We start from the raw sequence: 16177 nt of genomic DNA, 5'->3' as shown, positions 1-16177 counted from the left end.
ATCAATCCATCACTTTGGTGTTAAGCCCAGTATGCATTAGCTATTTTTCCTGATGTTCTTCCTCCCACTGCTTCCCGTTGACCCCAGTATCATTTTTTAAATAAGCATTTGGACTATGTTAAAGTGGCCTGTGTATATGATTTAATCCCTCCTGGGATGATTAGTGATTTATTGATGAGGAAAAAATGTTTCAGCAACATCTCTGGAAACAGGTTCTCAAAGTTTTGTTCAGGGGTGAATATTAGTACTTCATAATTTAAAACTGCTCGAGGCCAGTGGTTTAGTTCTCTTCTTTGGGGATGAATTCTCTGAGAGAGGAAAGCACTCTCTGCTCTTTCTCTAACCCGTGTAACTGAGAAACTGGGTTTTAATCATATGTAGAGTATAAGCATCTTTGAATTAATAGCTACCTCTGGAATAACTGCTTTACAGAGTTGTGGTGATAGCTAAACAAATTAGTGTGTATTAAGGGAAAAGGTATACTTTAAAAACAGTATTCAGATCCAGTCATCTCACTTCTAGATATTTACCCCAAAGATGTGAAATCAGTTTATTGAAGAAATTTCTGCACCCTCATATTTATTGCAGCATTGTTCACAATAGCCAAGATACAGAATCACCCGAAGGGTCTGATTTGATAAAGAAAATGTGGTATATATACGCAATGGAAAAACAAAAGAAATTTTGTCATTTGCAATAACATGGATGGAATTGGAGAATATTATGCCAAGTGAAATAAGCCAAACGCACAAAGCTAAGCACAGAAATGTCACATAATCTCACTTAATGTGGAATCTGAAACAATGGAACTGAAAGAGACAGTAGAATGGTGGTTACCAGAGGCTAGAGGGGTGTGGGGAATGGAGAGATGATGGTCAAAGGGTACAAAACCTCAGTTACACGGGAGGAATAAGGATTTTTCTTTGGAGATACATTGCACAATGTGGTGAACACAGTAAATAATAATGTAAATTTCAGAATTGCTAAAATTTAAGATACTTTTACCACAAAAAATAAATGTTTGAGGCGATGGATGTGTTAATTAGCTTGATTTAATTATTTCACACTTATGATTCATGAATCATATAACTTGGTACCCCACAAATATATACAACCATAATATGCCAATTTATAATTTAAAAAATCAAAATAAAAATATTCAGACCAATAAGTAGATATAACAGATGTGGATTACCACCTTGAAAGAATTAGAATGAATTAACTTCCTTAATAAGAAAAAACTGTGTTTAAAATAAATCATGTTAGTATTTAGAAGGAACGTTTCCATTGTCTACTTTTTCAGAATCATTATGGACATTACTGTACTGATAGATTTAAGACAACAAATTGAATTGAATCTTTGCTATGTTCCATGTTCTGAAATTAGCTTTTTACTTGATATTAGGTTTATTTGTGTACAGAAAGTGAGATAACTGCATGTCTACCAGGCCTGGCTATTTTTCACTCATTTTAATTATATGTACATACTTTTAAAACTGCTCTGGCTGGGCACCGTGGCTTACACTTGTAACTGCAGCACTTTGGGAGGCCAAGCTGGGAGGATTGCTTGAGGCCAGGAGTTCAACTCAGTTGCAGTGAGTTTATGATCATGCCACTATACTCTAGCCTGGGTGACCGAGGGCAGCTCTGTCTCTAAAAATAAAATAAAACAAAAAAGACCCTCGCCTGTTCCCTTAGATCTTTGTTCTTTAGGTATCTATGGACTCTTTTTTTTCTTTTAATGTAATTGTGTTGTTCACTTGGGTTTCCATTTTTTAAAATGTTCTCTTGTTTTTACGCCATTTAAATGATGTGTCACTTACCTCTTTTTCAGTTTCAACTCACACCCTTACTGTCAATTATATTGTTTTGTTATGGTGTTTCAGGGATGTTGGCATGCTTTCATAAAATTCATATTTGTATCAAAGTGTAGATTAACTTAGCATTTTCCTTTTTATTTATTTATTTTTTAATTTTTTTTTTTTGAGACAGTGTCTCGCTCTGTCACCCAGGCTGGAGTGCAGTGGCGCGATCTCAGCTCACTGCAACCTCCACGTCCCAGGTTCAAGCGATTCTCCTGCCTCAGCCTCCTGAGTAGCTGGGACTACAGGCACCTGCCACCACGCCCGGCTAATTTTTGTATTTTTAGTAGAGACAGGGTTTCACCATGTTCGTTAGGCTGGTCTTGAACTCTTGACCTCATGATCCTCCCGACCCGGCCTCCCATAGTGCCGAGATTACAGGCATGAGCCACTGCACCCGGCCAACATTTTCCTTTTTAAATCTAGTTACTTCACTGAGAAACAAGCACTAATAGTGTTCCTTTTCATTACGATACACAAATTAGATTTTTCTTTATCAGTAAGTGTCACTTGGTTTCCTCTGAGCACTCTGGAAACCTCATAGAGGGCTGGCTGTCTTAGCGTGGTCAAGGATAATGTCACGGCCCTGCTGATGGTGGTGTGGTGCATGTAGATTATGCATATAATAAGGGGTTGATTGAAGGTTCCCTTCACTGTCTTCCATTTTGCTTCCACATGACTTACATTCTTTGTTCAACTTTAAAATCAAAGTGGCTAATTGAATTTCTTAATCTTTACAGACTTTATTTAGCTTACCACTTTTCTGTTTGTACATTAGGAATGGTACTTGGCATTTTTGTTAGTTAAAATTATGTATTGGCCTGGCTGCCATACCAAAATACCATAGAGCAAGTGGCTTAAACAACAGAAATGTATTTTCTCTCAGTTCTAGTCTGAAAGTCTGAGATCAGGATGCCAGCATTGCTGGGTTCTGGTGAGGGCCCTCTACCTGGCTTGCAGACTTGCCTCCTTGCTGTTCCTTGTGTGGCAGAGCAAGAGCTCTGGTGTCTCTTCCTATTAGGACGCTCTTCCCATTACACTCTCCCCACCTCCCTATCCTGTAACCTCATCTGAACCTAATTACCTTCCAAAGGGCCCATCTTCAAATACCATCACATTGGGGGTTGGGGCTTCAACATATGAATTTTGGTGGGGGGAGACGCAATTCATTCCACAACAATCCAAGACTGTGAGTTTCAAAATGAGTACCACTGTGGAGACATAAGAGATGGCGAGAGGCTTGATGGGGTTCACGCTTCCCTGTTTCAACCAGAACAGTTTCCCTTTTTTTCCTGCCTAACTTTATACACTGTCATTTGTGGAAAGAGTTTTGTGGGTAGAAAATCTGTCTAAGAATGCTGAGTTGACTGCGGTGATTTGGTTCCCCTTTTCATGGCAGAGCTGGGGTTCTCTTCTTCCTGACGACCAACCAGTGTTTCAGCAGTGTTTCAGCCGTGGAACTCTTTGTGGTAGAGAAGAAGCTCTTCATGTGAGTAGGTCTTTGTTCTGGGAACAGGGCTGTCCAGCAGCAGGGGCTATTGGTTAGACTGATTACATCTGGGGTTGGGGCCAAGGATGGGTTCCGGAGGATTACCAGTACTTTTTAAAATTTATTTTTAAATTGATGAATAAAAATTGTATATATTGATCATATACAACATGATGTTTTGAAAATATGTATAGGGGTTACCAATATTCATTGAGAAAAAGCAGCCAGAGGTAGGGAAGAAAATCCTGAGCCTTTGGGACCTGATATCCAGAGAAAAGAGTTTTTCTAGATTTGAGTACAGTCAGAAAATCCAAATGTTGGAGAGAGCAAGCAATAAAGGGACTGAAAAGTATATTTTGTTTTTAGTAAATACTGATGACCTTCACAAGAAAAGTTTGAGGGGCTTGGTAGAGATTAAGCAGCAACTTGGAAGTGGGGAGATTAAGTCGACAAAGAATGTGACCATGCTTAGCCCTCAGTGGACCAGGGAAGTGGCACGAGCCGGAAGGCATTCTTACAGTAAAGAGCAGCCTGGTTTAATTTATTGTATTTTCCTATTTATTTATTTATTTATTTTTTGGAGACAGGGTCTTGCTTTGTCGCCCAGGCTGGAGTCCAGAGACATGATCATGGCTCATTGCTGCCTTGACCTGCAGGGCTTACGCAGTCCTCCCACCTCGGCCTCCTGAGTAACTGGCATGCCTAGCTTTTTTTTTTTTTTGACATAGAGTCTCGCTCACTCTGTCTCCCAGGCTGGAGTGCAATGGTGCAATCTTGGCTCACTGCAACCTCTACCTCCCAGGTTCAAGCAATTCTCCTCCCTCAGCCTCCCAAGTAGCTGGGATTACAGGCGCCCGCCACCACACCCAGCTAATTTTTTTGGTATTTTTAGTAGAGATGGGGTTTCGCCATGTTGGCCAGGCTGGTCTCAAACTCCTGACCTCAGGTGATCCACCCCCTTTGGCCGCCCAAAGCGCTGGGATTACAGGCGTGAGCCACTGCACTGGGGTGCCTGGCTATTTTTTTTTTTTTAATTTTTTTGTAGAGAGAAGGTCTCACTATGTTTCCCAGGCTGGGTATTTTTCAAGGATGGATCACATTTGCCCAAATGTACATGTCACATATAGGAATTATTAGAAAGGGAAATAATGAAGGAAGTGGAAGAGTTTGGAATTGTAGGAGAAAGATGTCAGGAAGAGGAAAGATTACAGTTTGGTAGTTGACAGGGATGTATGGCTGGAAGACATGATCATTGAAAGAAGAAGTCTTTTTCTTTTTTTAACTTGAGAGTAGAAGAAGTAAGAAGAGCTTAGTCATCTGAAGCTGCACTGGGGGGCTTGGAGAATAACAGGCCACCTTCCTCATCAGAAATAGGGAAAAAGAAAAGCTTCTATTCCTGCCAAAATCGGCTACTGAAGTGCTGTTCTTCAAGGAAAGCCCCCGTCAAAGAAGGAAAAGAAGCATTCTTTGAAGAGAGGGAGGATGTGTGGAATCTGTTTCCCTGGACTGAGTGTTCAGGAGCTAGAAAGAGCAGCAATAGGAGGGAACAGTGTCATGAGAAGAGGGGCTGTGCGCAGAGCTTCATGGGATGCTGTCTCAGGGAGGCTGGCACCCAAGGTATTCATGGGCATGCATAGTGGGTCTAGCCCTGAGGATGTGGGAAGCTGACTTGTTCAACCCCTGCTGTCAGCAGAGGTCTGTAACAGACAAGTCTAGCCTGCCCTGTAGCTTCTTAAACTAATCTTGGATGTATGATACGTATTTTTGTTCTATAGACATGAATACATCAGCGGATACTACAGAGTGTCATCTTATTTCCTTGGAAAACTGTTATCTGACTTATTACCCATGAGGATGTTACCAAGTATTATATTTACCTGTATAGTGTACTTCATGTTAGGTAAGTATGTAACAAAACAAAAAAGGACATGTCTTTAGTCTTGCCTATGGGTGAAGTCAGTTGCACCTTGCAAGCATATTTTTGGTTCTCAAAACTATAAACCAAACCATGAGATAAGGAAACACCTGTCCATTTTGCACTCTCTGAAATAGTTGTTCACTGTCAGCTATTTTTGTCAAGACTGTTTCCCAACTGAACTTTTTTGTTTGTTTGCTTTGTTTCGCTTTTTTGAGACAGGGTCTTGCTCTGTCACCCAGGCTGGAGTGCAGTGGTGATCATATCTCACTGCAGCCTCAACCTCCTGGGCTCCAGTGATCCTCCTACCTCAGCCTCTGGGTAGCTAGGACTACCAGCACACAGAAAGATGGAGTTTTTGGTAAAGATTGGGTCTCACTGTGTTGCCCATGCTGGTCTTATACTCCTGGCCTCAAGTAGTCCTCCTACCTCAGCCTCCCAAAGTGCTGGGATTATAGGAATGAGCAGATGTGCCCAGCCTGAACTTTTAAAACCACTTATAAAACTACACTTTACTGAGAGATGCTTGTGTTTTACACAAACATGGAAAGAATTTATAAAACTTTGAGACTATGCTGGAGAAGCTGGGATATTTATAGCCTATCTATGTTTTCTATCTGTCTGTCTGTCTGTCTGTCTGTCTATCTATCTATCTATCTATCTATCTATCTATCTATCTCTCCCTGTCTCTCTCTCTATATGCATATATATATACACACACACACTTAGAGATATATAGAATGATTAAATATATTTAATCTCTTAGAGATACATAAAATGATTAAATATATATATATATATGTATTTATTTAATATATATTCCCCATCCCTGCTTCTTTAATGAGAGAAAGACGGTGCCTTTTGGGGCTTGTTAATTAAAAAAAAAATACTTGTTTGGTAGATGTGGAGACTCATTTGTGCATTATGCTCAGGCTTCACTCCAGGCTCCTTGCATCTGATTTCCATATATTTCACTGATACACACATGCACACACACAAAACCCCTGGAAATATCTATTTTGACACTACAAGATAAGAACTACCGATTGAGTTTAAACCTTCCATTTGACAAATAATAGGTGTGTCCTAAACAATCAGGGTTAGGATCTAGATCTCCAGACTCCTGATTGTTGTTCTTGTGGCTGTTTCAAATCTTCAGATTGTATTACCTGTAGTATTAGCTCACTACAGTTTAGAAAGCAGTTTATGAAACGTAATTTAGTCCCATTTCAATCCAGAGTGATGTGGTGATCTGTCTAGGGAGGCTTGGGTTATGGAGGCCCCCTCCCCCTCCCCCAGATACTACAACCACTGTGAGGTCATGGCATCCCGATCGTCCCAGTCCCTTCACTCACAAAGTTACAGCACACAATGAGTAATGTGAGGATGTATGGGCAAATGAATGTGCTATTGATGAGTTTCCTGTGAAAAGAGGAGGCAGTTGAATTTTAGTTAGTTGTACTGCCTGCTCTTCATCTCAGGAACTCAGAAATTGTCCGTAATTATACATAATGGCACATAAGTGTTATAAGGACCAGTGCTTATGAAGTTGGTATAAAATATGAGAACTTTATACAGTTACATGGACAGACACAACATTGGAGACCGAGGGTGGTTGGAGAGTGGATGACTTTTTTTCATTCTAATATTAGTTTCTCAAAATATTAGTGTTAAATTTGCACAATAAGCAATCCCAAACATACGGTGACCTAGGCAGTTGGGTTAACTACTTCTTCTCTTTCTGACTAAGGATTGAAGCCAAAGGCAGACGCCTTCTTCGTTATGATGTTTACCCTTATGATGGTGGCTTATTCAGCCAGTTCCATGGCACTGGCCATAGCAGCAGGTCAGAGTGTGGTTTCTGTAGCAACACTTCTCATGACCATCTGTTTTGTGTTTATGATGGTGAGTCTGAACTGTGTTTGCTCTGATAAGGAATTGTTTTTTTCCTTCATTTCTTCCTGCACATTCACCTGTCATGTAAAACCTGTTTTGAGGATTCTGTAAATGGGGCTCTGCTTTACTTAAGGCCATCTACTGGAATAGATTATGCTAGAGAATATACTAACTTTCCTCTTTGCCCTTATCCAACCTTTTTTGCTACTGTTCTAATGAAGTACCAATAATTTTAGTTAATATTGTTACTAATGAGCTTTTAAAAGGCGTTTGTGACCTATTATGAAACCTTAATAAATTGGAATTTCAAAAACCAGAAGACATTTGATCGGCAGATTCTCTTGAGAATTACAGATTATTTGCCCGACTTTCATGCTGGCATTAGAGAACTGCTAGTTTATTTTTTTTTTACATTTTTAATTTATGTTTTAAAGTTCCCACATACAGCATTGAACTGCTAGCTTGTTTACCCACCAGCAGAGATAGTTTGGTTGGATTTATAATACTGTTTTCCAAGACACATATTAAGCCTCATAAGAAGCAGAACAGAATATGGTTTGAGTAGTCTATTTTGGTTCCCTCTCGTATTTTGAAAAAGAGTGTTTTAAAAATATTGGAAAATTGCAGAGTTCACACACTACTAAGTACCTCCTTTCTGGGTTTCGTTCCTGACATTCAATGTGTTTCTGCTTATCTTTTTTTTTTTTTAATGGTTACTTAATCCTAATCTTACATGCCCCTAAATTTTGCACATAGAGGAATCAACAGGTGAATGAAACCAGTTACATTTTTTTCCCCTTCAACATCATACTTGACAGGAACATGTCCTGTCTGCTAGAGTAGGAGTAGATGCCTTTAAATAAAAATAATTAGCACAAACTCTTGCCATAGTTTAATTCTTCCATTTCTGGATTTGAAAACTACCAATGCAAACATTAATGAGGAAGTGATAGGCTTGTTTATATTTCCCATACTGTCATCCAGCAAATATAAATGTTTTGTTTGATTTATTATTATTTAAAGATTTCTACACAGAACATTAAAAACTAGTCATAAAACTGTATTTTACTCAGAGATGCTGTGTTATATGCTAAGCACTTGGTCAGGTCAAGTCTGAATATATATTGTCATACCAGCAACATCATCATTGTTATGCATATACCAGTATGCTTGTGGTGGCAATTAGTTCTCTTGTCAATCTTCAGCAGGTCTTCCCGGCATCTCCATTGCGCTATTGCTTTTTGGCAGCTTTAAATGATAGCACTGATCCTGTTTATACTCCACCTCTCACTACATTATACTCTGTATCAGTTCTAGACTTTGGGTTATGTTAAGCCTGCATTCAGAACCTCATATCCTTGCTAAAGTCATATGGATATAGACTGCAAACCTTTGTAAATAACAGATCTTATCATGTGAGGTGCAGTGGGCGTGTGATGCTCAGGATTTATCTGGTATAGATTCTTCCAATGCCAGGTGTATTGGTGAGCACACATAGTGGTTGTATCATTAGAATAGTCAGTGCTTCTTGACCTTCCATTGTGTGCAGTTACAAATAAAGTTGAGTACATAGTCTTGACAATTGAGGATCTTCCGATTAAATGGAATATCTAATATGTATTAGATATTTTGTTCTTCCTTTAAAACCGTAAATGACTTCAGCTATATAGAGATGTGCACATGCAGAGGAGAAGAGTTTAGTGAGTGTCTAGAGTAAGTGGAAAGAACTTCAAGAAAGAGTTGGTTTTAAAAGAAATACTTACAAAGTGATAGGGACTTGAAGAGGGTATTCTCTAGAATTCTGCATGAAATTACTCAAGCAGGCCTGACTCTTAGTATTTGCTTTTTGTAGATTTTTTCAGGTCTGTTGGTCAATCTCACAACCATTGCATCTTGGCTGTCATGGCTTCAGTACTTCAGCATTCCACGATATGGATTTACGGTATGTCTTCCTTGTCTGTCACTGTGACTGCATTCCCAAACTAGGAACAATGGAAATCAAGCGTCCTCATCTCATTTCCCTGATCATGAGCTGTGAAAGTATCCCATCCAGAAACTCCCTTTTAGGAGCAAGGAATGAGAATTTTCTGTTAGCCTTGGTTAACACAAGGCTGGGGAGTCATTTGCTATTTTCCTCAGTCATCCTTTAAAGGGCTGAAGAGTGGGAAGATACCTCCTAGTAAAGGAGAAAGATTGGCTAATTGATGAAAAACATATTGTTGCATTTCAGTTCAATAAGGAAATAAATGAGAGGATGGGAGACTAGAATACATATGTTTATAATGAAAGGAAAATTAGAAGAGCAAAGACCATATAATAAGCATAGTCATATTGGCTTTTGCAAGCTCATTAACTCCAAAGTAAACTATCCGTGTCTTAATATAGTATAACCAAGCTTCTAACGTCCAAGAATTACAACTGGTTCTAATGAAAACAAACAAGAACGAAAGATTGTCACTGTAAATTAACAATACTCATTGAGCACCACTGTATCATTTTAATTAGAATGTTTATGGAGTTACAAAATTGGGGAGAGAAGGAGGAAGGAGCTATGGTGTAGTATAGCCAGAGGTCTCCCGCTTTGGCAAAATACTTTACTTCTTTTGTATTGGAAGCCAAAATCCCAACCCTAGGTTTCTTGATTGCCAGGGAAAATAACATTAGTTGGTTTGGTGAGACAAAGACTGTGAATATGTTTTTAGAAATAACAATAAAGATTAAACTCAGAGGGCATGATTGTGATAACTCTTTGGAAACTTCTTGAAATTTAAAACTGTTTACCTTGCCCTGCTCCCACTTGTGTTATAGGCTTTGCAGCATAATGAATTTTTGGGACAAAACTTCTGCCCAGGACTCAATGCAACAGGAAACAATCCTTGTAACTATGCAACGTAAGTTTTTGTTCAGTGTCAAAATGGGTTTTGTTACTACCATGGTGTGATGTATAAAGGCTACTGGGCTTAGATCTGTATGAGACCTTCCAGGGGCACTGAATTTTTCCGAGCCTACGTTTTCTCATCCATAAAGTGAGTTGTACGCGAATGCATGTGAACATGTGGCACAACCCCTCAGTATTCTGCTGCAGTAAAAATTGTCTTTAACGTGCAGCAATGTTTCTTACGTTTGTTTCTTATTGTTTTGGGCCTTTTAAAAGATCCTTTTGATATTTTGATTGTGGGTTTGAATTCTTGGTTTTCAGAGCATTTGAGATTGAAGTGAGGTGCTTTGATATTTTATCAAGGGCTTATGGTTCCTGAACTGTATGGATTATATGAAATCTATGGGTCCCTGAACTCATGGATACTTCTGAGCCCAACCCACGGACAGTAGTAAGAGTGAAATAGGCAGCAATAGCACAAAGAAAGTGAACATTTCCCTGCCAAGATCCTGGCACTTCCACTGCCTCATGCATTTGGAAGACATCATGAAATCAAAGGCCGCATAGTCATGTGTTGTTGTTTTTAAATTAACTTGGAATACTCCCTATCAATCGATTTATCCTCTAAAAAAACAAGAAACACTTGAATAAGTTGAGAAAAAAACCCCGTTTTCACATAAGGTTAAGACAGATTCTAATAACACTAGATAATATTGTTTTAAGAATTTAGTAACACGTTCCTTTTCTATGATTGCTAATGGTTTGATTTTGATACATAAATTAATGAGAGAAAAGAGAATGTTGATATTATCCTCAATCTCCTGAATGTTCAAGTAGAATATAAATAATTCTGAATAACAGGACAAATTACTCTTTTGAATTGTCCACAGGAAATCCTCTATACAGAGAGGTTTTCTTTATTCTGTCCCTCTCTTTTGGCTTGATCAGGGTGGTCAGGATGAAGTGGATGGGAAAAATGGGACCAGATAAGGAGGAACCACCATGGGCTTCATGGTGACGGAAGATGAGGCTTCATCCTCAGTAGACAAAGGAGGAAGATATTCCCTTTTTTTTTTTTTTTTTTTGAAACGGAGTCTCGCTCTGTCGCCGAGGCTGGAGTGCAGTGGCACGATGTCCGCTCACTGCAAGCTCCACCTCCCGGGTTGACGCCATTCTCCTGCCTCAGCCTCCCGAGTAGCTGGGATTACAGGCGCCCACCACCACACCTGGCTAATTTTTTGTATTTTTAGTAGAGATGGAGTTTCACCCTGTTAGCCAGGATGGTCTCGTCTCCTGACCTCGTGATCCACCTGCCTCGCCCTCCCAAAGTGCTGGGATTACAGGCGTGAGCCATTGCACCCGGCCAGGAGGAAGTTATTCTTATAGTAAAAGAGACGCTATGTATGTTTTTGGAATTGCTGAATTCCCAAGAGTTGCACAAAAATGGTATCAGGCAGTAACTGTGGCTGTCCAAGGTCTTTTTAATACAAGATGATTTCCTAACCTGTGGCAGGGAGTTCATCCTACTCAACTCTAGCTGCCACTTAAGGCTTAAACCTGATAGCTGAGTTTGCTGGGAATGTCTTGTACCTGAGTATCTGTGATGCTCCTCACAGTCTTGGTGTAAGAGCTGACAGAACCTGACTTTGGCAGGAAACCCATGCACACCTCTTTTCCTGGTTTTGGAATTCTTAACCTGTGTTGTTTTTTATGGCTATTTGTAAGAGTAAAGAGTACTGTAAGAGCTTTGATCATCTTAGTAAGGGTCACAGGTGTCATCTGTTTAAGCGGATATTTTCTTTATCAGGGATAAGGGAACTATTACTTGATAAATATTTCTGCCCTTTGGAGAGAGCAGCATTACAGATTTGGAAACCAATAAATTTGAGTAGGCTAAAAACTTGGTGATTCAAAATATGACTCTGTAAACCTGGTCAAGTTCCTTAAACGTTAGTCCCCTCATCTTTTAAGTGTGTACAATGTCTATCACATTGGATTGTTTTAGGAATTAACTAAGTTAAGTCCATGTTGCTTGTTAGTGTCTAGCAAAATTGTAAACACACAATGACTGTTAGCTATGACATCTGAAGGGGTAATTATTAAAGGCTTGGTTCAATTTTAGCCTCCTTTAAGGAACAGTGGATATACTTAGTAACATTTGACGGATGCTAGGAATGAAGTTATGTTCTTTTTCTGTTTAATTTCAGATGTACTGGCGAAGAATATTTGGTAAAGCAGGGCATCGATCTCTCACCCTGGGGCTTGTGGAAGAATCACGTGGCCTTGGCTTGTATGATTGTTATTTTCCTCACAATTGCCTACCTGAAATTGTTATTTCTTAAAAAATATTCTTAAATTTCCCCTTAATTCAGTATGATTTATCCTCACATAAAAAAGAAGCACTTTGATTGAAGTATTCAATCAAGTTTTTTTGTTGTTTTCTGTTCCCTTGCCATCACACTGTTGCACAGCAGCAATTGTTTTAAAGAGATACATTTTTAGAAATCACAACAAACTGAATTAAACATGAAAGAACCTAAGACATCATGTATCGCATATTAGTTAATGTCCTCAGACAGTAACCATGGGGAAGAAATCTGGTCTAACTTATTAATCTAAAAAAGGAGAATTGAATTCTGGAAACTCCTGACAAGTTATTACTGTCTCTGGCATTTGTTTCCTCATCTTTAAAATGAATAGGTAGGTTAGTAGCCCTTCAGTCTTAATACTTTATGATGCTATGGTTTGCCATTATTTAATAAATGACAAATGTATTAATGCTATACTGGAAATGTAAAATTGAAAATATGTTGGAAAAAAGATTCTGTCTTATAGGGTAAAAAAAGCCACCGTGATAGAAAAGAAATCTTTTTGATAAGCACATTAAAGTTAATAGAATTTACTGATATTTCTCTCTAGTGGTATAATATCTCAGGAATCTTTGCTGAGGGTTTGGAACTGTAGGTAGAGTAGAGGGCCAGGAGTCCAGTAATAGAATTCTTGCACCATTTCTGGAACATTCTAGCTCTGGGAGGTCACGTAACCTTCTTGGGGTAGTTCAGTGGTTTATAATCCAGGTGTGCATCAGAATCATCTGAGGAACTTTGCTAAAATACAAAAATCTGGCCTAAGTATCTCCAGATCTACCTTCATAAAGGAATCTGACCACTCCTGGATTTGGTAATTTCCAAGTTCTGAAAATTTTACTTAGGATTTCATAACTATTACATCTGTCCCTACATAGGTTTTCTTTCCTACTTATATACCTTATGTTCTCTTCATTCTAACCTTCATCAGTAATAGGGAAGTGTTTTAATTTTATTTTTTTAGTTGAAGTGTAATGTACCAAAAAATATAGTTCAGTGAATTAAAATGAACACACATGTGCAACCACCAATTCAGGTCAAGAAATAGAAGACTGTAGCACACAAAAGCCCACTCAGCCACTCTCCCAGTCACTACTTCCTTCCTTACCCCTGGGTTATTTTTGAAATGACACTTGATGTATTTCCCTCTGTTGCTGTTATGAGAACATTGCTACAGCCAAGTGTTGTGTTTCTGTGTGCATAGTTGATACTTAATTATCTCCCCACTTTTTAATAAACTTTTAATTTGGAAATAATTTTAGATTGACAGAAAAGTTGCAAAGATAGTGAGGAAAGTTCCTGTCTACTCTTTGCTCAGCTTCCCTTAATGTTAACATTTTATATAGCAAGGTGCATTTGTCAAAGCTAAGAAGTTAACATTGGTACAATCACTGTTAATTAAACTGCACACAATATTCAGATTTCACCACTTTTCCACTAATATTCTTTCATTGTTCTAGGATTCCATTCAGGAGACCACATTTCATCTAGCCCTCTTTTTTAAAAGTAAATACTTTTCAACACTTACAGGAGTTAACTGAGCTGGGGCATCATGGTGTATAGACGCCCTGACACTGGTCACCTTGGAATTCATTTAGTTTGTCAGTGGGTGCCCTGACATTCTGTCACAACATCAATTTGGGAACATGGCATTATATTTTTATCTTTGAACTTTTTTCTTTTTGGATGACATTTGATTAATGCGTCATCTTGGAACACATTATCTTTTTTCTTGGTTATGTGATCAGGAAGATTAATCAGTTTTTCCTGTTCTTGGTATAATTCCTGCTTTTCACATACCTGTGCCTTACAGTTCTCTATATATACCCTTCCCTTATTACACAGAGAGAAATATCTATCTATACTTTTTACACAAAATATACTTCAAAAGAAACAAAACAGCAAAAATTATTAACTTTTTAAATGAGAATTTAATTATATCCTATTTTATGTATTCTCTTTTTATATTAAAATTGCCTTTATATGCTTTTGTTGTGGTAGGAACCAGATAACATGAAATTTACCATCTTAACCATTTTAAAATTAAGGAACTTTTTTTTTTTTTTTTGAGATAGAGTCTCGCTTTGTCGCCCAGGCTGTGGTGCAGTGGCGCGATCTCGGCTCACTGCAAGCTCCGCCTCCCGGGTTCATGCCATTCTCCTGCCTCAGCCTGTAATAGCTGGGACTACAGGCTCCCGCTACCACGCCCGGCTAATTTTTTTTTTTTTTTTGTATTTTTTGTAGAGACAGGGTTTCACTGTGTTAGTCAGGATGGTCTCCATCTCCTGACCTCGTGATCCACCCGCTTCGGCCTCCCAAAGTGCTGGGATTACAGGCCTGAGCCAGCGCGCCTGGCCAGGAACTTTTTTTAAAGTATGGTTTATTTTCTTATAAAGTAGAAATGTACTTAAGGATATAGATATCCATATATATTATATGTACCCTATATATTATATATATTCTCTGTATTTTTATATCCTCTATATATATTATATCCTATATATAATTTATATCTTATAATGGGTATCTATATCCTTAAGTAAATTTCTACTTTATAAGAAAATAAACCACACTTTTAAAAATGTTCCTTAATTTTAAAATGGTTAAGATGGTAAATTTTATGTGCTCATTTTATGTTTTATATATATATATATTCTTTTGATTTTATTTTCCTGGATGTTAGAACTAATCTATAATGGAGACGAATTAATGTGGTTTAACATAAAAGAAATCTCAGTTAAATGAATATAAGTTGCTATTTATACTGTTTATACTATAAATGTATACTATCTATATTGCTTTGCATTCTTTAGTGGCAATATATAGTGTTTTATGATACCTCACTGTACTGTGTCTAAAGAACTTTTCTTTTGGATGTAGCAGTAGGATTATAACAGGTCATTGGCTTGACAACACCTGCAAGTCATTACAGTGTTTTAAAAACTTTTGTCTGGTATTCATAGTAAAAAAAAATACTTCATATTGCAGCCCTTTTTTTGTGCATGCACAAAAATATAATCCAAACAAGTTTCTTATGGTGCATTCTGAAAGATATTTTAAAAATAAGGTTTGAGTAAATACATCTTCTGTGTCTATCAATATAGACATAAAGCAAATATGCAATCAAGAAATACATGTTTTCAAAGTTATGTAATTATATCCATCTCTTTAATTATTTTTAGTGTCCTGGTTTGATGATTTTTGTGCTTATGCTGGGAATATTGCTCTCCCTACCTCACATGGATATCAAAAGGACTAACTAATTCTTAATACTTTTTTTTTCATTTCATGTTCTTTGTTTTCATAGAACCTTACATTCCCCAAATTCCTTTATGCATCTGTAAAATGAGAGTTTCTTCTACCTTTAAAGTTCTGTGCATGCATGGATATTTACATTAAATTGTTTTTTTTTCAACTACCTTCAAGAAGAGCAGCCAGCCAATTTGACTTTTTCAATGTCCACTAAATTTCTCAGTGCAACCCTATAATTTATTTATTTTGATTTATTACAAAAATTTGAATCTTCTGTCATGCAAATTCAGACTAAAGTTGCTAAGATCAAGGAGGGGAGGGTAGTCTTTTGTTCAAAAAGTCATCTTTCCACCTGTGCTTCTGGTTGGTCTTGTGTATTTTTTTTTTTTAAGACTTTGTTTTGGTTGGTGGAGGCAGGATGGAGGAGAGTTCATTATTCCTGTAAACCAGGGGTTGACAAACTTTCTGAGAAGGGCCTGATACTTTCTCTCTCAGGGTCTTTTTTTTCTATTTGCCTCT

The 16177-nt window shown here is 37.9% G+C and overlaps 1 protein-coding gene across 15 annotated transcripts in view; it reads left to right on the top strand.

The window, feature by feature from the left end:
• Positions 1-12580, top strand: part of ABCG2 (ATP binding cassette subfamily G member 2) — a 142983-nt gene extending 130403 nt beyond the window's left edge. For all 15 annotated transcript variants that reach the window (XM_054683180.2, XM_054683181.2, XM_054683182.2 and 12 more), the window contains 6 exons: positions 3262-3351; positions 5127-5251; positions 7017-7171; positions 9015-9104; positions 9971-10053; positions 12248-12580. In XM_054683180.2, coding sequence (XP_054539155.1) covers positions 3262-3351; positions 5127-5251; positions 7017-7171; positions 9015-9104; positions 9971-10053; positions 12248-12395 — 691 coding nt within the window. In that variant the 3' untranslated portion in view covers positions 12396-12580. The remainder of the gene's footprint in view (positions 1-3261; positions 3352-5126; positions 5252-7016; positions 7172-9014; positions 9105-9970; positions 10054-12247) is intronic.
• The last annotated feature ends 3597 nt before the right edge of the window (positions 12581-16177 follow it).

Source organism: Pan troglodytes, chromosome 3, assembly GCF_028858775.2.
Source record: "Pan troglodytes isolate AG18354 chromosome 3, NHGRI_mPanTro3-v2.0_pri, whole genome shotgun sequence".
Lineage (NCBI taxonomy): Eukaryota > Metazoa > Chordata > Mammalia > Primates > Hominidae > Pan > Pan troglodytes.
The sequence above is the reverse complement of the archived record's forward strand: the minus strand, read 5'-3'. Positions and strand labels throughout refer to the sequence as shown.